This window comes from Rhamphochromis sp. 'chilingali' (genome assembly GCF_963969265.1).
Source record: "Rhamphochromis sp. 'chilingali' genome assembly, chromosome: 5".
NCBI lineage: Eukaryota > Metazoa > Chordata > Actinopteri > Cichliformes > Cichlidae > Rhamphochromis > Rhamphochromis sp. 'chilingali'.
The window spans coordinates 5,162,738-5,184,845 of record NC_137932.1 but is presented as its reverse complement, the minus strand read 5'-3'; the positions used below and the strand labels follow the sequence as shown (position 1 = coordinate 5,184,845).

The window sequence follows — 22,108 nt, the reverse complement described above, 5'->3', positions numbered from 1 at the left end:
CTGCTTTGGTGTTAATGAAATTAACAACAGGTGCAGTATGAGGCAAGCCCCAAAACAGGAAGGGTTAGGATAGGGTCAAAATCACTACCGGTAGCACTTCAGGACGGCACAGCAGTACATGCCATTGCCAGAAGGTTGGCTGTTTCTTCCAGCACAGTCTCAAAAGCATGGAGGAGATCCAGGAGACAGTTGTGCTAGGAGAGCTGGACAGGGTCATAGAAGGTCCTTAGCGCATCAGCAGGACCGGTATCTCCTCCTTTGTGCAAGGATGAGCAGAATGAATGCTACTAGATGATAAATAGACTGATTCTTATATAGTGCTTTTCTCCTTCCCCAGAGCACTCAAAGCGCTTTATACAACATCCCACATTCACCCTTTCACACAAGTGCTTTCTTCTATGCTTAAGTGCTTTCTGTCTACTGATCACACACATTCATACTCCAATAGCTGCACCCGACCACAACTTGGGGTTAGTATCTTACCCAAGGGTATTTGGCATGCAGACTGGAGCAGCCAGGGATCAAACCACAGGACACAGAGGCCTCTGCAGCTTAGGCAACTGCACTCTGTCTGCCATTAGGAATCTGGATGAAATCCTTGGATTCTCAGACCCTGCACTGGTGCAGTGAGTTCTGGGCTTCTGCAAGTGTACAACAAAGCTTGGCTGCATGTGATGAATGTCTGCAGGCAGGATAGAAGATGAAGATTGAAGACACTCACCTGGCCTAAAATCATTTTCAGTTGCTGCCATGAAATGTTGGCAAAGATTCAGCCCCTAAACGTTGTGGCATCATTTCCTTCCTAACACATTACCCAGTCCACATCAGTATAAATATCCAGCCTGATTTTTCCCCATTAAGATCTGATGCATTTCCAAAGTGTTCCTTTAATTTTTCGAGCAGTGTATTTGTTAACATGAGAGCAGGGGGCTTGTTTGAATTGGATGGAAACATAGTTTCAAATGTAAGTTTGTGCGCTTATATTATGTTGGGATGTGCAGGTACAGGTATTCCCTGTATTTTTCTTTTCCTTTTGTCAAGCGAGTGTTTATCTACACTGGCAAAATGACTGGAAATACACAAAGAGCACAACACAGACCTGTTTCACAGCAGGCATTTTTACTGCAGGCATTTTGAAAGCAAGAACGGTGGACCCACAGAGCAACGAATGTTTGGTGCACATCTGCAGTTCTCCTCGACTACATCTCCAAGTGAGTCCTGCCGCTCCAGCTCGGCCACAGGTCCACCTAATCAGTCAGTCGTGGGCCACATCTGGCCCACACAACATTTATCAGTGCTGTAGGTACCAACAACGCAAGATGGGATTCTGGAAATAACAACAAAACTGATTAGAATTGTCAATAACCCCACCTGCATGTCTTTGGGCTGTTGGAATATCAGCCAGAGTACCCAGAGGAAACCAACTCCGGAAATCCACACAGAAAGGCCACAAATAACCAGAACCTCCTGGTTGTGAGACCACACTGCCAACCACAGAACCCCTGTGCTGCCTTTTTGCAAACTAAAACTATAAAAGTGTGATTTTGTAGAGGGTAGAGTTTAATAGCTCCATCGTGCAAGTGTTCGTCTAAAGCTGGACAAAAAGAGGGGGGAAAAAATGTCACAGCCAACCTTCCACTTACACAGCAGTTATAATAAACCCCATTTCTTGAGATGCAAAAAGGGAAAGTATGAGCCTCGTGTTGTCCCAGAAACGCAGTGTTTTTAATGGCAGAATTTGCACCGAGCATGCAGTCATGAATCTCTTTGTTTCGATGCAAACGCACAGCGTGAGAGTAATGTGAGGAGACAAGAGTTGTCGGGAGACCATGTGGCTCAGAAGTCTGTCCCTTTAAGCCCGGTGTGATATCATACCGGGATGGGTTCCAACTAAAACTTCAAATCCATCTTTTCTCTTTGGTTTCTAATTAGCGGAAGAACAGATGATGCATCCCGGAGACAGATGGGAGAGCACGCGCTGTGGCGTGCACCAAAGCTTCTGGTGACTGCTATCAACCTCTTATGCCACCCGGTTCTTGTGATTTGGGGGGATTGTTTTTAGGTGAGTGATCCTCCCCCTCACCCCCCACCCCCTCCCTTTCTTTTTGCATGGCTCAGATCAGGGTTGGGCTAATCTCAGTTAAACTCTTAATAAGACCCATTTCACGGCATGCGGCCAAGAGATTAGATCTGACAGGGCAGGCGTGGGTTAGTCCTGAGACTACAGATCTGCAGCCTAAGCTCTGGATTGGAAATGTTCCAAAGCATGGAGCAGCCAGTTGAATGGAGAGCTCTCTGTTGCATGATGATACCAGGAGCATGACTAGGAGAAAGCCCTTATACTTTTTTACTCATCTCCCAAGAGATGCAGTTATTGTTTTTAGAGGGGTTTTTTCTGTTTGTTTGTTTTACTGGTTCAACTTTCTCGCCACCAGATGTTGGTGGAAGTTTTGACTGCTAACCTAGAGCACCCCAGAGGAGCACCGCCGACCTCACAAGCACTGCGAGCTGCAGCAGCAGGAGCAGCATATGAATCATGTTCTATATGAAGCTTAAAGACATGCTCTCGCAGTCCTGAGTGAGGCAGGTGAACTCAGCTCGCCATATGGCTTAGAGAGAGCTTATTAGGCTCTGAGGCAAAAAACACATTATCCACAGTGGACCAAGGCCACCTAGGGATGATTTCCATTACGAAAGCCTTTAATTCTGTTGGTATAAGTAGGAGAAAAGGGGGGGAGAGAAAAGTAATACTTTAGCAGAGGAGCTGCACTCTGGCCGCTTGGCTCGTGCAGGGATGGATGACTGGCAGCGAAGGTGAAGTGTGATTAATTATCTGAGCGCACTTATGTAAGTTATTACACTGTAGATACAAACAAATGACTCCCTGCTCGACCTAACTCCTCTCGTCTCTCTCTCATCGCATTATTACTGAAAGAAATTCCACATATTAAACTGACCCCGTGATAAAACAAAAACAAGCAAAACATCAACATCAGGCATTTATAACACAAACAGAGAATGAACACCATCCAGCCAGACAGTGATTTGTTGACTCTGTTGCACTGTTTTCCCCTCACTATGTTACTTATTTACACTTTTTTATGGCACTTATTATTGTTGTGCTTTTCAACTGGCTGAATCGTTTTCCCTCCTGCCAAGACTCATTATAAACCTTATATCCAGAAACTACCTTTTTATTTATTTATTTTTTGTAAATGTGGAGATAAATCTGCCTCGCCATATCAACACTATGCCCATAGTGACCCCTTGAGGTTCAATGCTGGAACTACAGTCAGACTGAACCGTTAGACAGATTTGGTGTTTTGCATCTTGTCCTAGCAGATAAGATGCATCTGTCACCCATCCATTTAAGTGTCTCTGTGGCCAAAGAGTTAACGTAACTCTGCTATAATTGTATTTAAAATTTGAACCTACAATATGTCTGAATCTCATTACTTTTTAAAATGCCTTCAAACTCCTGGGCTCTCTGTCATGTAATAATTTTGGTAAATGGTAAATGGGCTGGTTCTTATATAGCTTTACTACTCTGCTTGAGCAATTCAATCAATTTAGTTCAGTTTTATTCATATAGTCCCAAATTACAACAATAGTATCCTCAAGCAAGCACTTGGCAACAGTGGGAAGGAAAAACTCCCTTTTTTAATAGGAAGAAACCTGCAGCAGAACCAGGCTCAAGGAATGGTGGCCATCTGCCACAAGCAGTTGGGGGTGAGGGAAGGACAGAGGATACACTGTGAAAGAGAGCCAGGGATTAGTAATAACTAACAAGCACTCTAAGCACTATATACAAGCTTTCTATCTAACATTCACACTCCAGTGAATGCTTAGGGAGCGACTCAGGGTTCACCACCATGACCAAAGATGTTTTGGGAGTGCATACTAGAGCAGCCAGTGATCAAACCACCAAACTTTTAACCTGCTGTACCTCTCTCTCGCCCTATAGTAGCTAGGACAGGCTCCAGCCCTCAAGTGACCCTGAATTATATGAGTGGAAGATAATGGACGGACAGGCTGCTCCACCTCCTGACCCACAGCTGCCCCCAAAACAATCCAAAACTGTACCTTTATTTGCAAAATAAAGGTACAGTTTTGGATTGTTTGACTAATAACTCAACACTCTTGCTCTCATTCCACTTTTGGAAACTCTTGCAACTCCAAGTAAGCCTGCAGTCTTAGAGTGAAGTGCTCTGTTGGCATAATAGATTTTTTTGTGTTAACTAATGTGAAAGAAAGCATCCCATGTGACATCCTTTTAAAAAAATTACGAGAGCTGAAAACTGGTCTGATGAAAGAAGCAAAAATTCTGCTGCAGTCTTTATGGTTTGGGTTGTACTCTCAATAAAACCAACAAAAAAGGAACTTCCTTCTAAAACTCGTCAGAATGTACTTGTTCCCAGAAACAAAGGCTTTTCTCTGTAGGAAACTGTCAAAAAAGGGAAAGAAATTCACGCAATAGTGTGTTCTACTCCCTCTAGGAGAACAAGTGTAAACTTGCTCCAGTTCAGACTCAAACGGAAAATGTTAGACCCTGGAACGAAACCTGAGCAGGAGGACAAGCATATATTAATCTCTAGCTTAGGAAACAGACATCTCACAGGTCCCCAGCTGTCACCTTTATTAAATAACACCTGTACGAGCCGGTTCGCGCTGTTCTGTAAGGGAATATAACGCACAGTTGAATGACATCTTCCATTTTTCAGCAATTTCCAGCATCGAAAAGCTTTTATTTCTTAAAACAAGAACACTTGACAAGTTCAGAAAAAAAAGCATGTTTTTTTAGGATATAACTGAGCTCACAAAGGCTTCACTGAGTAGTGCACCTTGTAACGTGACTAACTGGCATTGCACACCATGCCACTGCTGTGTAGCCATTACAGGATGGTAGTGGATCCTGAAAATGGGCCTTTAAGCTTATGTAGCTCTTACATTCAAAATCATGAAAATAATTAATTAATCAATCATTGTTGGCAGCATTTCTAATCAATTTCATGTCATAATAGACAAAAGAAAATAGAAAAGAAAAGAGGCGACATTCAAAGATAAAGCTGTTCCAAATCTGACAGAACAAGTGTTAGAGGGAGTTTAACTAAGGACACACTTCTGCAAATATTACTGCAGGATTATATTGTTTGTAATCTCCGTGCTGAGGGGCATTATCCACAGTGTGTATCGCTTGTCTCTATAACCTGTAGATGTGAAGAGCTCTCAGGAGCTGCATCAAATTAAATTCCTCCCTCACTTGATATGTGAGCTCATTTAAGGAAATAAAAATGTATTTATTTTTTAAACACACAGTATCAGGAGGCAAGTAAGCTCAATTTATTCTGGATTTTCCTCCTTTTTTACAGATTTCCTTTCTTTTTCTTTATGCCAACTTATCTCTGCAGTTTGCACTATTGTAACAATCCTTCCCTCCCGGGCAATAAAGGAGAAGGAATGAGACCTGAGAGATTTCCTCTAAAGAGATAATTATCCCTCTCCTCTTCCTTGTGAGCTTTTCATCCAGTGTCCCTCTTGTTGCCAGGAAACCAACCAGGGTAAAGACTCTTCGCAACCCTGCTCTCCAGCTGAATGTAGCGGTGGAAAATCGTTATCATCTCGCTGCTTTTCGAGGCTGTTGATAAATAGGAGATAGCGAGGACAGTCACGGGACACGTGTGAGGCCTTTTGAAGCTGCGCTCTCACTGTCGGTGAAGGTGATTTCGAGGCGTACGGACAGGGTGTAATAGATGAGGTCGGCGTGTTCGCTCTGAGAGAGACATCACAAACATCACATCTAAGTCCTTATGTGGGATAACCCTGTGCCTGGTTGGGAAGTGTGTAGTTAGACTGAGAGCACCTACAAGATAAAGACCATAACCAGAACATATCAAATGTTCTTTACTTGTGGCTACTTGTCTATATTGCTGCACTCGTCTTAATTACATTGGTTTAACCTGTGAAACGTGAACACATAAGATAAGGAGCACCAGTCTTCCAAAAAACAGAACACTCCTCTTTTGATGTTTTCATGGCGAAGCAGAGTGCTGTCCAACCATGGATGACCACAGTATGAAATATACATCATTTTCATACTTATCAAACTGGTCATCCTGAAATGAAAGAACACTTCCATCATTAGAGGATAACAGGGACCATTCAGAACAACTTTACATTGACTTGTAGTGGCCATTCTCTCTACAGGGACAGGTGACCTGAACCATGCCGGTAAAATGCTCCCAGGAGCATAACACTGTAATGAGACAGCAGGAAGAGCAGTTGTTGTCTTTAAAGTAGCCAATATGGAGACAGATAAACAGATAAAGGAAACCTGTTTCCCACAAGCCTACATTTAGTGGCTCCGGCTATTCGGGGGGAGCTACTTTGAAAATGGAAGCAAATGACATCAATCCCCCTGAAAAATACGGAGGAAGAAGAGTCCCAATGCACAGGAAGTTTAAGTGGGGTATTCAATAGATGTGTTGCTCTGTAGACTGTGTTGCATCTCTTCCACTGCAGACGGTCAAAAGATTTAAAAAAGAAATGCTTAACACGCCCAAATGAACTATGCATGCAGGAAGTGATCTGTGTGCATTCTCTTGTTAATGTTATTGTGTGGAGGAGACACAGTTTGTTCTCGGTGTAACTGGATATATTAGATAAGTGCTTTAGTTATCTTGATAGAAGTCACGTGTGTAACTGCTGTCATATCTATTGGACAGTTAGTTGTCCACTAGACGGCGGTATACACATCAGGCAGTTATTTCAATATTGCGCTATATAATATATCCATCCACCCATTCGCTTCCGCTTCTCCTTTTCAGGGTCGCGGGGGGCGCTGGAGCCTATCCCAGCTGTCACAGGGCGAGAGGCTATATAATATATATATTAATATATATGATGATAATATAAGCAATACAAATGTATCTTATATTTCTTCATTAAACTTTTATTCCGCGTTTCACGGCAAAATGTGCAGAAACGCATTTCTTATCGTGCACTCGCAATAAAGGTCATCCGGGAAAAAATAAGAATACATTTAAAAATAGAATTAAAATTTTTTCATTGTAATTTGGTGTGAAAACGTTAAAACGCGGTTTTATATTGCGCACGGAGGTCAAAGTTCACTAGTTCGCCTCTCAAAATGGCGGCTGAGCCCACACGGGAATGGAGCGATGAGCAGCTCAAAAGTGATGATTTGTCCAAAAAAGACATAATAAAGTTCCTGCAGGACAATGCGGCCCACTCGGTATGTTTCTCCCTTTAGTCTCCTCGGGATTCCGGTTGGGATATCTGCAGGTTACCGGTTTGAATTCTCACTGTGAAGTGCAGCATGCAGCACGGCTAGCTCCGATGGGATGCTTTGCTTCAGCACAGCAGAGCACAATGTTCAGCACTATCTGCACATTAATACGAATGCAAACAGCTTCTCTTAGGCTTTGACCTGCGCAGCTCCTCGTGGCTTGAGCGCAAACGAGTTAAACTTTCTCCTTCTGTTCGTTTGTTGTTATTTCAGTTCCTCAACGAGCACAAGCTGCTCGGAAACATCAAAAATGTTGCCAAAACTGCAAAGAAAGAGCAACTGATTATCGCCTACGATCAGCTCTTCGAGAGCAAAGTAAGTCACGATTGTCATCCGCCTCGATGATGAACCTTGATAACGAACATAAAATGTGTAAACGTGTGATTTGCAGAGGTTTAAAGGCACAGAAGCAGTGGAAGAAGTGACGGAGAAGGTTAAAGCTGTGAAAGTCGAAGAAAAACCCAAAGATGTCAAGACAGAAGTTGTGGATGAGGTACTGATCCACACCATCAAATATCAACTTTTTAATATCATCATTTATATAAAGAAGGAGACCTATAATATGTTGTAATTTCTTTTGTCCATTCGCATATCCCACATGGGGATAAGTGTATTATAACCACGTGCATGATACTGATGCTCAATGTTGGTTAATGGGGGGGCGTGCAGATTTTGGTTGTGTAGATTATGGTTACTGGAGTGAAGAATTCAGGTGTACTCACGAAGACTCAAAAATGCTGTAATAATAATGTGAATTGGGAAATATTTTTTCATTGTATGCTAAAGTACAAAAGGCCGATTCTGGTGAGCACTCAGCGATTATTCACATTTATTGACTACTGCTTCATTACTTCTCTCAGGGTCCTCCAAAGTACACCAAATCAGTGCTGAAAAAAGGCGACAAGACAAACTTCCCAAAGAAGGGCGACACTGTGAGCTGCTGGTACACCGGAACCTTAGAGGATGGGACTGTCTTTGACACCAATGTTCCCACAGGTATGACTGCATCGCACTCGTAAGGTGATGCTCTGTCGCTAGTCGTGCTTTTGCATTATTGAAAATGTTAAACTAAGTAATTTGTACTTTTTAGTTATGTAGATCAAATCTCTATGTAGCGATGAAGAATCTGTCCTTGTTGTCTTCGATCTGCAGGGGCGAAAAAGAAGAAACAGGCCAAACCACTCAGCTTCAAAGTCGGCTTGGGCAAAGTCATCAGAGGAGTAAGTTGCTCTGCTGTTGTCATTTAGTTTTCTGAACTTTTATTTCTATGTCTAATGTCTGTAATCATCACAGTGGGATGAGGCCCTGCTGACAATGAGCAAGGGTGAAACTGCTCGATTGGAGATTGACCCTGAATGGGCTTATGGAAAGAAGGGCGTCCCTGAGTCCAAGTATCCTTTTTTCCCTCCCCTCTTTGGTATTTTGTACCCTGCGTGCATGTTTCATAAATATCGAAATATTTCTAAAGGGATGTGATGAAACTACACGAGCTGTCTGCACGTAAGGTCAGAGCTCAGCTTGTAATGTGGCTTGATTCTTGCTTATAACTGTCCTCCTTTATTGTTTTACACTAACATAATTAAATGAAAGCCAATTTTCCTTAACTCTACCTCTCCCAGAATTCCACCCAACGCAAAGCTGATTTTCGAGGTCGAGCTGGTGTCTGTGGATTAGCCCAAAGCATGCACTACATTTCAAGAATTCCCACCTAATTAAAGGCCTTGAGGTAGAGGGGGATATCAGCATGCGTCTTGGATTGCAATATTCCTGGGATGCCTGTGCTTTAGCATAGCATTACACATATACCAATTGGATTTTAAAAAAAATTTTTGATTTGGACAACATGGAATGGCTTGTTAATAATGTACATATAAGAGACTGTGAAATGTTATCTTTTTGTTCTTTTGCATGTACAATGTCAGAAATAAATCATTTTCCCCAAATTTGTTCATTTCAGTTAACCAGTCACTGTACAGATTGCACCTGTCTACATCGTGTTCTTTAGCCTGAAGTCAACTGTATTAAGAGAACTAGTTTGTGTGGTGTACGAAGTACTAAAACCTCCCAGTAGTTTTATGCCAACTACTAATTGTTGTTCCTGGAAGATTTTAATAAGTTGTAAATACAAGACTTTGTGTCGCACCGATAAGGTGCGAGACCATTCTAAATATGTAAACTAAGGCATTCCATGTACAGTGATGCACGTCTTTAGGGTCTAAGCATCCAGTGTCTGAAGTTTAGCTTCAAAGCTAAATTTGCCAATTTTAGCTAGCATTAATTCCTAGAGACAGATGAACTTTGGCTCAAATACAGGACAATTGTCTTTATTAAGAAACCGCAAAGATTATTTGCTAAAGATCTAGATTTACATTGCAGGACAAATCACTCATCTAGACCAAGTCAAAATTGTTTTTATTTTGTACAGGATGACATTTAACTTGGTAAAAACTGACAGGTGATGATGCGGTTTCTCCTTTGGGGCCGTGAACCACTTAAGAGTTGGCATTGGGTCCCTTCTTCTTTCCGAAGGTGGGAACGACATTCACAAAGCGCCTGTTGTACTGGATGCGGCGCTTAGCACGGCCAGTCTTCTTCTTCTTCTTCTCCTGCTTATCAACCTGAAGAAAAATAAGTGGATTGGCATCATTGTAAAAGTGAAGTAAAAGCAGATGTAGTCTGTAGTATAGCTGAAGGCAGAGTCCCCCCAGAATTTTTTTTTGAAGAAGAAGAAGAAGAGGTGAGGTTACACTTACTTTGGGAGTCTGTCCCCGCACTTTTCCAGCACGGGCCAGAGAGCCGTGAACCTTACCTGGTAAAGTGAAAGAGAGAAACAAAGATCATGCTATCAAGGTGGTTTTGTTAAGACAAACTATATTAGTGCCATCCTCGGTGTGCCAAGTTTTGAAGTCCCGAAGAAAACAAACATTCAAATATGTGAATAGCTACATGTCATGCACACATACCTCCCAGAAGTCTGCCAGCTACCTCCAGGGTGCAGTGCTCGGAGACACCGCAAGACACCAGAGAGGCATCATTCTCCAGAGGGCACCCAGCAAGCAGCAGCACCTGATCCTCAACCAGGAGACCTTCCAGAGCCTGGACATGAGCCTGGGACACAAACAGGTTTTCTCATAATAATCCTTTATTCAATATTGCCATTAATAAGGTACAATTTTTACACTGGTACAAGTTTTACCTTGATCTGGCCGACAGTCTCCTCTCCAGTCACCTCAAGGGTGTGAGTGTTCTGGCCACGTAAGAAAAGCTGCATCTTGATGCTGGGGGAAAAAAAGAAAAAAAAGGTAGGGCCAAGCATCTTTAGTCATGGATAAAACTTTTATTAGTTTTCATATAAAAGCATAACTGTAACGTCCAACTACCAACATAGCTATTTTATGTTTACTGGACTTGACTATATAACAAGGACTTTGACATCAATTACAATAACTGCTAATTAGGACATCTGATAAAACGCTGGCATCCCTTGAAAATGCTGTGTGCTTTACTTGGTGTGACAAGTAAAAATGTCTACCGTGACGATCATTGCGGAAACATACTTGCGGCATTAAAATTTATTATAACAAATCCCGACTACCAAACCTTCACTTTGCCTTCATACTTCATACTCATAGAATATGAAACCCACATATGATCCTCAAAGTAAATATCTCCGGTGGTAACCTGAAACTTATTAAAACTGTGGAGAAATAATGCACTACCAGCCGCCGGGAGCTGAACTGAAGCTTCTCCCGGGTCCTAGCCAAAGCTATGCTAACTTAGCTAGCCACATGGGGCACGCGTATGGTAAAAGTCCAGTAAAAACATATGAAATACACCTTCACTCGTCAATAAAAAGCCAAACTTATGGTTACGGATGACATATGTGCATCAATCGCAAGATAAAACATGTGACGACAAAGCCAAACTGGGAAATTTTTATTAAAAGTGCACAGCTCTCACCTCGTTTGATGCTAGTCGTGCAACGCTAGGCATAAAAAGGACTGTTTAAGGCTCTACACAGCGCATGTGCGGATTTACGTAACGCTCATCGGACGCGGTGGCCACGCCTCTTGTACTTTGGTAGTGTCGCAGATTTATCTGTTCTAGTATAGCAGTTATATTTACGGGTTCATGTGATCTTCATAGGTTCTATTTATCTATTTTCTTTGATGTTTTGCAGAAATGCCTGCTCTACTGATATTTGTATTTTATTAAATTTTGTTTGTTTATTCTCACGGTGTCCTGTTTGTTAAGGTTGTGTTAAGTTTTGTTCTTGAAATTAACATTAACAAATATGGGGGAGAGGGGGGGTAAGTTTTTAAAACTGTTTGACTCATTAATATAATTAATATACACTAAATTATTCACGAAATCCTGGTCCTTGTGGTTTATACCAATGTCCCACAACCAACATCAAATTATGTCTTATGTATTATGTTTCATTTAATTATTTTTTTCTCCTACACTTCAGTATTACTGACTGCACATGGAGAGGGTTATATACTCGTCATATTCTTGTGTTTATTTCTTTACAAAAAATACTAAAAAGTTTGTTTGAATATGAGTGGATAATAGTCCTGGGGTGGCATGTCAGCATGTGACTCCCATGGCAATAACAATATTCTGTTACCTTCAGCAATGATTTCAGTGGTTTAAGTGTGGCTCATTTTCACATAAGGATCAAAACGATAGTTCATTTGTATAATTTCAGCCAACTGCTAAACAGTGATATACTTTTTGAGAAGGTTTTGGGGTTTTTTGTTTTTTGCTGTGAAGCAGCACCAGTACAGAGCTCATGTGATGCTGAGATTAGAGCTTCATTTTTACAGAAACACAAAAGTGGCATGAGAACATCTCATTTATCTTTGAGCTCATATTTACCACAAAAGATTCTTCATCCTACTACATTGTAACTGTTCTACATGTTAACTTTGTCATATATCTAGATGTAATGTGTATTTATCTTTGAGAAAATCTATTATGCTTACTTTGTATGTTCATATCAAACCTCAAAACCCCTGAACTTTATTTTTGTCTTCTATGACAGTTTTTGCCTGAAACACAGCTGGAAAAAAAGTTTAATTTCAATCCTTCAAAAACCACTCGAGCTTCAGCTTGACTAGCAATGCTTTTTGCACATTATTGGGGTATGTTGTGGGTGAAAATGTTTTCATATAAAATGTACTCATAATTATTGTCGTAAAGTGTAATTATTGAATGAGTTGCCAATGAACAACAAAATGTAAATTAAGGTTTTTTTGTTGTTTTTAAAGGCAGTTACCGTGTATACTGTTATATTCAGTTACCGTGGCTCAGTGCAGCATCTAGAAATGCTTGTCAGGGATTTCAGCTTTTGTGGAAACCCATTATTCAAATATATTTCATATTTTAATTACATTCCTGCCTATTGAATATTGGAAAGGAAAAGTTGTTTTACTTTGAATGACAGTAAAAGTGTAAACTAAACAGCTAATGACAATATTCATTCTAGCCCTTTGTGAATTATTTAAAACAAAACAAAAAACATTTAAGGATATCAATCTCTTTATTATGAAATCAAGTCAAAATAAAAAACAAGGAACTCTTTGTTGCTCTTTAGGGAAACATAACCATGAGTTATTACAAATCTTTGTGATTGGGGGGGAAGAATGATGACAGATACATTAATGAAAGCTTCCCCTTACAAGTTCTTTAACACAAAGACAGAGAGCAAACTAAGTCATCTGGCCTAGAAATTTCAAAAAGAAAAAGCCTTTGACACACAGGGAAAAAATAAATCTGCCTTAACAAATAACATGCATTCAAGAACCCCAAAAAGAAGCCAGTGCTGGAGAGAATGACTGTAGCAATTAAAGAACTGATAACTGCTAAAGAGGGCCAAATATACTTCTATCAAGAGCTACAATATGTGGTAAAGTTGATTAGCACACTGTGAACCAGAGAAAAGGGGAAGAAATAAAACAAAAGAACAAAGCTTTTTGAAATCTCCATGACGTCTTGGTAAGAAGCCCCGTCCCAAGATGTAAGAAGGTCAAATGGATGGTCAGGCCACTATGTTGTCCATCATGTAGAAGGAGGGGGGTAGTACTGGTTATACTGGGCATACTGGTTGTATTGCCCCCAGGAGTTTTGTCCCCAACCACCGTACTGTTGCTAAAGAGAAAAGTGGGGGGGAGGGGGTTAGAAGGGCTGTAACTGACCACACATACTTCTTGTGACAAACTAATTTCTAAGTGCTGTAAATGTAACTGATCTGTAACCCACCTGGTACCAGTTATAGTTGTAGGCAGAGGCATTTGCCTGCATGTCAGTCATGTTTGCTACAGCACCAGAGCCGTCATCCACACGCTGCCTCTTAGCATCAGGTTCCTGAGAGCTGGAGAGGTAAAGTTTAAATTAGTAAGATCCAGCTTATAGCTGACAAATGAAACAGCAGTTACAGCCAAGTTTGTTGTTTTTACTGTTGTTCTAACCAATTTGTAGATTTTCAATATGTAGAATATGCATCTGCCCTTCACTGAGATATCAAGAAATACAAGACACTCTAGAAAATAGACTAGTAGTAGTCGTCACATGTGTCTTTCTAACACCTTGTTAGAAGGGGGTGTGAAAATTTTCTGAAAGTGTTTGTGGGGATGTGATGGACGCTGCGTTTCATTAACCACCTGTCATACCCGTTCTCGGCCTTCCTCTTTGTCGATTCATTTTCTTTTTGTAGTTTCTGTTGTTCTTCATAGGCAGCAACAAGGCTGAAAGATGTAAAAGAATAAACATGACTCTTTACAAAAAAAAACAAAAAAAAAAACAAACAAAACAAAGAATGAATGTATTCATTTCTCCCTTTACCACTAAAAACAACTTACGCATTAATATCGCTGCCAAAGTCTTCAAGAAACTCGACTTTGCGCTGGGCAAAGAGGAGTCGTGATTCAAGAGGCATTGGGCTATTCAGGGCTCGGTCAAAACAAGCCAAGATCTCTGCCTCATTCTGGGTCACATCTCGATTGTATTCCAGCTCAAGCAGGTTTAGATACAGTTTTGGACTCGTCTACAAAAACCACAAAACACACAATTTAGTTGACAACTAGTGCAACACAGTTATATTTATTATGTGAACAGAATTCATTGCAAGAGAAACACAACCAATGCTATAATGTGTTGACCATCTGATATAGTCAACCCTCTCTCACCTGGTCTTTTTCAATAGCATCCAGAAGCACCTTCCTCGCCTTGCCCAGACTCCTCTGCACCTTCATCAGCTGCCTGGCCAGCTTCACAGCATAGAACGATGTCTCAGTAGCATTCTTCGCAGACTCCATCGCCTCCCTCAACAGCGCCTCAGCTTCCTCCAAGTTTCCGTGGCGACGCTCCAGGCTGACCCTCCGAAGGCGCACCATGGCGAGACCTGGGATCGATGCCTCCAGGGACTTCAGGATGCTCTGAGCCTCCTCTATGCTGCCTGGGTTAAAAAAGAAGAAAAAAGAAAGAGGAATGTCAGCTGAGCAGTTTTCCACATTTGTTTCTTATTCATGATCTCCATGCTTTATGTTGCTTTTGCATTTAATTTGCATGCTGCTTTGACTGACTAAGGTACTCACCCTGCTGCTCCTCAAAGGCTGCCCACAGCAGGTGGATGGCTGGTTTCTTGGGCAGATGGACGGTACACGCCTTCTTGTAGACATGTCTCACACCCTCAGTGCTGTATCCCTCTAGATATTTTGCATACTTCAGAGTGAAAAAGAGAAAGCAAGTTGGAAGAAAGCCAGGAGAGGACAGAGGAAAAAAAAAAAAAAAAAAAAAAAAAAAAAAAAAAAAAAAAAAGAAAGAAAGAAAGAAAGAAAGAAAGGCAAAAGAGACAAGACATTTTTAAACTACATTTTGAGTTCACAGACAGGCAATTTCTTCATTGACAAGATCGTTTTTAGAAATTTTCTGTGTAAACCCATCAGCACCTTCATGGAACCAATTAGATAAGTTTCTGTAAGGTAGTGGGAGACGAAGAAGATGCAACGTAGTAGTTGGCATATGCTGCAGTCAAATCTTGTGTGGCAAGCTGGCCATCCCCTAATACAACAGATACAGTCACATATCAACGTTACACGCAAAGAGTGCAGGACTGTGTCGATGTGATATCATCGTTGATGGGGGAAGTGCAGGGAGGTAGCAGGAGTGTCGGAAAGGCTCAAGGTCACTTTACCTTGATCCAAAACTCCTCATAGAGAGCGCAGGCGATGAGGCATCTTTCGAAGAGAACCACCACACGCTCCGGAGTCCCATTCTCAATTTCGAACTCCAAGTACTCCTTCCAGTTGTTCAGTTGAGTCTTCTCCAAGGCTTTGACGTGGAAGTACGGTCTCTTAATCTAAAGAAACACAAATTGATTAGTTTGATAGTAATGAGGGGGGGACTGAAAGAATAAAACATCAGTAAGGGAAAAAAAAACAAGACCCACCCCTTCTTCAAAGGCCCAGCGCTTGCTGACTTCGTGTTCATTGTGGTTGAAAACTTCCTGCCGCACCTCAATCACCTTGTGGCGCATGTTCTCAATCTCCGTCACTCTCTACATACAAACACACAGACAAAAACAAGGTTAGCACCCTTATTTGTGCTTCTCCGTATCACATTCTCCACTTGATGTAAAAACTTCTATTCCTGCAGCCAACGATTTACATCACCAGAGATAAGAAGCCTGCAGAGGGGAGAAGTATTTATGCACCCTGCATATCAGCCACTGGGTATAGGTGCTGGGATCAACGGGCCCCGGGTGATCCTGTAAGTTTTAGGGCGAGTCCCTGACTGGATACCAACGTGAATCCCACCTGGCATTGATTGGCCTGGCTGCTGACATAAAGACACCTCTTCAAACCTAGGCAAATTATCTTTTCCCTTTCATCATGGATAACATCCAAGCTCCTGCTAACCCTGCAAGCAGCAATTTTATAAATTTTTTTCCCCTACGGGATTGGCAGAGAAGGTTTTACCTTAGCAGGATCCGCAAGATCCTCTGTACCAGGTGGAAGCTCCTCCTGAGCAACTTGTGACTCTCCACTGTCACCAACCATTCCCGACAGGCTGGCTTTAGAGAGCTCGAGCCTTAGCTGGACAAACTCCTCTTCTGACAAGAAGTGCCTGGGGTGATTAGTCTGCACATGGTCTTTGAACCTGCAGAGAGAAAAGAAAATGTCAGTGCACAGCTCTTTCATACGTTATAATTTTCAAAATGATTTGCACCATGACTATTTATTCCTTTACCAAAGCATGAAATCAACTTTCAGTTAAGCTGTTCAAGATGGAAGATTAAGCAAAACCAACCAAGCAGACCATGGGCAGAGGTAGAAACTATTATTTGTGCAGTTCCAAAACAAACATTTCAAGACTGCAGAACAGGATATGTCCATCACTGGGTTTGGGGCTTTGTAATTTTAAAAACTTTATAATTTTAAAAACTTTATATTTGCCTTTTATGATGATTTTAATAACACACTCCTCAAGTGAATGCAAACTTTCAAACAAATCTGGAAACTGTTCTTTTACTGTACCTCTGGAAGTGCTGGGAATACAGCTGGGTTGGAATGCCCAAGATGCGGTCATAGATGGCGGTGACGTTACCCAACTTCTGCTGCTCTGTCTCCCAGTTTATGAAGGATTCCCACAAACGGTCTGAGCGAAAGTCAGTGCCTGCTGCAAGCACTGCATGCTCATAGGAGCTAATAGGAAAACAAAAAAGGAAAAAAGATTCATGAAATGTCTCATTAACTCATTAACATTTGAGAAGAAAGTAAAACAGTAGAGTGTGTGTGTGTGTGTCTATATATATATATATAAATAAAGACTTTACTCACGCTCGAATGCGCCCCTCAGTCTCTGGGTCATTAGGATCAGAATTCTCTTTGATGAAGGTCAAATAGTGGATCCACAGGTCGACACTGAGAGGGATGACCTGCAAACCTCTTCTGTACACCTTGGAAAAAAATAAATAAAATGAGTTTGTTCATAAAAGTCTGAGTTTTTATGCCCCAAATTTTGGTTCTTAACAGATTATTCTAGCTGGTCAGTTATTGATGACACAGAAAAGCAGGCACACCAAGTTAAAAAAAAAAAAAAAAAAAAGCAACACGTGTACAAAAGTACAAGAGGCATACTTACTTCTTCTGCAACTTGTACATTGCCATGCTTTTTCTCAATATCTGCATACTTCTTCCAGTAGCCATAGCAGTAGGGGTAACGTAGGAAAAACACATCAAATGCCTTCCTCACTGCTGTAAGGACATTCTGTAAAGAAGCAGAAAGACCAAATTGCAACAATTTAACCACCTCTTTTTAGCATTACAAGTAATTTCTGTTCAAATTTATTGGACAAGAATATATTTTCACTCAGTTTTGTAAATGTGTGTGCCTTCTGTTTACCTCTTGTTCTACATACTGCAGCAGATAGACCCACGCATTGAAATCTTCTGGGTTTTCCTCAACTCCCTTAAAAAGCTTTTCAAACTCTGAGGGCAGTTCAGGATCTGTAGGAACAGCTGCTTCTTCTGTTGTTTCTTTGGATGGGTCTTCTAGCTCCATGCCATCCTCTGCCACCTGTGTAGCCTCTGTCCCATCTAGAGAAGTTGACAAGGAATCATCAAGTGAGTTTAACTACAAAATTACAGTTTATGATTTGTGCATAATGTGTCATTTGTTGACAGTTTTCTTTTCAATAAATTAGTTACTGTAAGCACCGACAGAAAAAAATAGAGAGAGACACTATGCTGATTCTACACAGTACCTTTCTTGGTTGCTTGTTGAAAACTAGCTAAATCTTACGACGTTACACTAACAATTGGACCAGAGTCAACTTCATGACTAAGCATTTATTATTAAATCAATTGAGCCAACTGAAAAACAAGTTTTAAGTTACCTTGACTGTCAGTCTGTCCAATGGATTCAGACTCAATATTCATGTCCTGGCTGCAAGGCTCAGACCCTACAGGTTCTGTTGCTTGCTGTGCATCTTCTGTGGGCTGTGGAGGGGGAGGAGGTGGCGGTGGTGGAGGTGGGTGTTCTTGGAAGAGCTGAGCATTGGCAAGTTGAAATTGTTCCACAGCCTTCTCCACAGATCCCAGATCTGTGGAATTCATTTGCTGACCCGGTTGTTGCTCTTGTCCCATGGCATCCTGAGACACATCTGAATCCTCAGGCAAGACATTGGAGAGAGGCTCTGGAGCAACCTGGTCTACTGACCAGTCAGTCGCTTGGCCTACGACAGGAAGGTCTGGAAGAAAGGCATCCCCATTGCTCTCCATGGCAGGGGACTCAGTATCCAGCATTCCAGGAAATGTACCCTCTGAGATTTTCAGGTCTGTTGGGACAGAAAAAAAGTAAAGACAAACTCAGGAAAAAGAAAATAGATTTTTCCACACACCGAATACTATTACAGTTTACTGAAATATTAATGGTTTGTACAACTTAACAAAAAAAAAAAAACTAAGAAAACTAGCTCTGAAATAAGCTAAAGTATTCCCACCATTTAAATAAATCAATAAATAAAAACATCCACTGAGTTTCCAATAATTTCTTTAAAAATACGCACTTAATGATACTAGTCAGGACAGCACAAAAACAATGTCAAGTACAATTATAATAAGGAACTTGGTGCCTAAAATAAACAAGTAAGAAATATCCAAGTGTGAACTGCAGTTATAGGTAAAATATCTACAAACAAGAAATTACTTTCAACTCACAATTTAAGCCAGTTTAGTTCTGACAAAGAATTTTCCACAACTATTGACAACGTGCTGTATTTTAAACTTGCCATGAACCTTCACTACTTAAAATGATACTTATAAATCTGACGCAACACGACGCATGTTTTTCGTTTCAAACTATTTTTTTTTATTTTACTTCCTTTACGCCTAAAGGGGTCAACCCTAGTAAAAACAGCCGCTAAAGCAACAGGATACTTCCTTGTTCTAACATTAAACCAGTGCCAGTTTAAGCTTCAGCCCTAATTTAACTACTAAAAATAATTCCGCGTACTCGGTTGCTTACTCTTAGCTTCTCGCTTAGCTACCTTAATACTAAAGTTGTTTTCTTTTTTAATTTTACTTTGGGGATTTTTTTTTTTTTTTAAATGCAATATTTCCTTTAAAAAACGAGTAGCTTTAGCTTTGTTTGCTCCTCGAGGCCTTGTTGTTGCCGGGAGGTCTTTTCCATGATCAAAGTTCAATCAGAAGTTAGGCCTGGCGCCCGTCTATCTCAAATAAGTATAATAGTAGAGGTCGAGGCATGTTTCGTGTACGCGCTTGCTTAGTACGGTCCAACACAAACTATTCGTCTTTAATTAAGTATCTACATTTTTCATCGATTCTTTACGTTGATAGCAACGTTTACAGAATAGCGAATAGGAAACTGTTACATACATCGTAACTAGGACATTTACATGTACAGCCTTTGCTTAGGCCTCCAGGAAATAGTCGGTAGCAGTTAGCTAACAGCAGCACGTTAGCTAACAGGCTAATGTTACCCATTTCGCCACTAGCGATTGTTAAATTCGTTACTAACCAGATAAAACCAAATCAACAAATAAAAATACGTTTAAGAATCTTATCCGTATCTGTTGCGTCAATTTACTTACCCCCGTGGACTTGAGTGCAGCTTTTGAATTCACTTTATCTACACTATTGCGACCGGCCGCGTTTCGTATACCATTCTTAAGTTGGAGGAAGATGAGAGGGACAGTGTACGCATGCCCAGTCGAACTACCACCCACCAGCGACGGCGCGCTATTCGTTGTTCTTGATGTCTTGCCAATTTACATTTTATGATGAAATTAAAATGCAGAAACAATATTTTGAAGTTAGCCCATAGCTTTTGTGAATTCCTCCAGAAGTAATGAAATAAATAAATACATTTCCTGCAGTTGCAGTGTTTGTTAAAAGTGCTGCATATAAACCCTACATATTTTAGTGTACACACACTGACACAAGAATTCAACCGCTTTTAAACCGAATGACGCAATATTAAACGTGAGCTCTAAATCTTCTGTGGCTTTTGTACAATACGTTACACTGCATTGAATTTTTTTGAAAGTAACACTCTTTACTTTTATTAATAAAAAAACAAACATTTACAATCAACCAAGCTTTATACCACTTTATACTTCCATACAATAAATCCCCCAAACAACTTCTCTAGGTATAGAATTACATTTTGTATTTCACTTTTATTATATTTATTAAAGCATTTCGTTTTATTAAACAAACCACTATTGATCTAATTAATCACTTGGGACTCAGCAAGCTGCAGCAAGCAGGTAAAGTCAGGTAGGTCTGGTACTGTTGTGTGGGAGCTTTCTAGTTAACCTAACCCAGCTATGTGCCAGTAAAGGTGTTATTAGTTTTATTACTATATTTTCATTTAGACTTTGTCCCTAGTCAGCATCACTTCGTCACAATCCTGACATTTCTCCACCATATCGACTTCAAGAACTTGTTTACTTGCTTCCTAATATATTCCACACTTTGTTGAGTGCTACTGTTACAATACAATATTACCAATTTAATATCTCAGTGGTTATATTACTGTGGCAGATCAACATGTGTTGCAAGTTTATGCACCACACTGGCATGTTTGTTATTCAGCTGCCTCGCCTCAGTTGCAAGTAGACAACAATTTCAGAGATCCTTATCATGAATGTTTGTGCCTGAAAATGTGGAGCGGTATTTGAGATCCTAGATTTGACTAAATCTATGAAAATTATGTCTTTTTGCTTTTATAAAGTCATTGACAACTTTTTTTACTTTAAGAAACTTCTAAGAACAGTAATAATAGTTAGATGTTAAACTGGCAGGCACAACAGAATGAAAAACAGGGTGAGGCCCCTTTGTAAAATCTCACATTTAAACCCATTTCAAAAGTAAAGTTGGGACGGTTATTCTCATAGCCTTATTTTTGAATAAGGCTTATGAGTGCATGACTGTTTTATGATATTAGAATCACCTCTCATAATTTATTATGGCAATAAACACGAGTTCACTTATATTTATACTGACCGTGTCTTTCTTTAGGCAGCCTAAATTAATAAGCTGGTGTCAGGTAATGCTTTCACCAATGAAATACTGTAGTTCCTCCCGCCCTATTCACTCACATTCTCCACGTCACAGACTAATAATACAGGAACTGTTTGAATGGATGATAAGACATGCCAGAAAGACCCGAAAGTAAACCGTCTCCTGAGACCACCGGGCCAACTAAATCATGGCATGTGTTTCATGTGTGCGGTCTTGTGTGTTTTCATTGCGGTACGTTAAACCAGAGGCGATTACATCCATAATGAACGCCCAAATGGCGTCAGCAATAGTGCCTAATGGACCGGTCTGCAGTTCTTTTTTTCTGGGCGCGCATGCGAAATGGCGTGCAGTGCGTTTAGGGGCAGTCGCGTTTTTTAAAATCTAAATGAAGGGTGTGTTTTCCCAATGTCCACGGTGGTTTCTACGGAGCGTGGATTTTGAAACAATTACAACGTCAGTGCATAACTTTATTAAATCAATAATCTGGTGCAGATTTAAACGATTGTTTATTTCGTTGAACGATTTGATTTTGGGCTGTCTAATAAATCGAATTAAAGATTATTTGAGTGTTAATTACCTAATTTACTAATTCTCTAGCTGTTATGTTTAAGGAGGAATACGGACATGAAGATTGATTTGTAGAGAGTTTCTGTGCACCATCCTTCTAGTCTTTTGTTTTCAATGTAGCCAAATTTCTGAGCTCCGAGGTAGCCCCTGAATGTATCAGTAGTGTGTGTGAGCGGTATAGAGGAAG

General features: G+C 40.6%; 3 protein-coding genes across 4 annotated transcripts; 1 reads left to right on the top strand and 2 right to left on the bottom strand.

Annotated features, from left to right (window-relative positions):
* The first annotated feature begins 7,092 nt into the window (after nt 1–7,092).
* On the top strand, nt 7,093–9,246 carry fkbp3 (FKBP prolyl isomerase 3). Its single transcript, XM_080883537.1, has 7 exons — nt 7,093–7,249; nt 7,517–7,618; nt 7,695–7,796; nt 8,164–8,299; nt 8,456–8,523; nt 8,597–8,694; nt 8,923–9,246. Exons 1-7 carry the CDS (start codon nt 7,145–7,147, stop codon nt 8,975–8,977), a joined length of 666 nt encoding a protein of 221 aa, XP_080739663.1. The 5' UTR covers nt 7,093–7,144; the 3' UTR covers nt 8,978–9,246.
* Nucleotides 9,247–9,698: 452 nt separating this feature from the next.
* On the bottom strand, nt 9,699–11,339 carry faua (FAU ubiquitin like and ribosomal protein S30 fusion a). Its single transcript, XM_080883538.1, has 5 exons — nt 11,264–11,339; nt 10,500–10,581; nt 10,267–10,411; nt 10,057–10,112; nt 9,699–9,921 (listed from the first exon to the last, which is right to left on the bottom strand). Exons 2-5 carry the CDS (start codon nt 10,572–10,574, stop codon nt 9,796–9,798), a joined length of 402 nt encoding a protein of 133 aa, XP_080739664.1. The 5' UTR covers nt 10,575–10,581; nt 11,264–11,339; the 3' UTR covers nt 9,699–9,795.
* A 1,490-nt stretch (nt 11,340–12,829) lies between these two features.
* prpf39 (PRP39 pre-mRNA processing factor 39 homolog (yeast)) lies at nt 12,830–20,044 on the bottom strand. Of its 2 annotated transcripts, none has more exons than XM_080882021.1 (15): nt 19,920–20,044; nt 18,204–18,644; nt 17,711–17,904; nt 17,450–17,575; nt 17,146–17,264; nt 16,843–17,010; nt 16,285–16,465; nt 15,756–15,863; nt 15,501–15,665; nt 14,902–15,028; nt 14,494–14,762; nt 14,167–14,351; nt 13,969–14,052; nt 13,568–13,679; nt 12,830–13,456 (listed from the first exon to the last, which is right to left on the bottom strand). In XM_080882021.1, exons 2-15 carry the CDS (start codon nt 18,610–18,612, stop codon nt 13,367–13,369), a joined length of 2,337 nt encoding a protein of 778 aa, XP_080738147.1. In that variant the 5' UTR covers nt 18,613–18,644; nt 19,920–20,044; the 3' UTR covers nt 12,830–13,366. The 2 variants fall into 2 exon arrangements, with proteins under 2 accessions (XP_080738147.1, XP_080738148.1); XM_080882022.1 differs by having other exon boundaries at nt 13,978–14,052.
* Between the last annotated feature and the right edge of the window lie 2,064 nt (nt 20,045–22,108).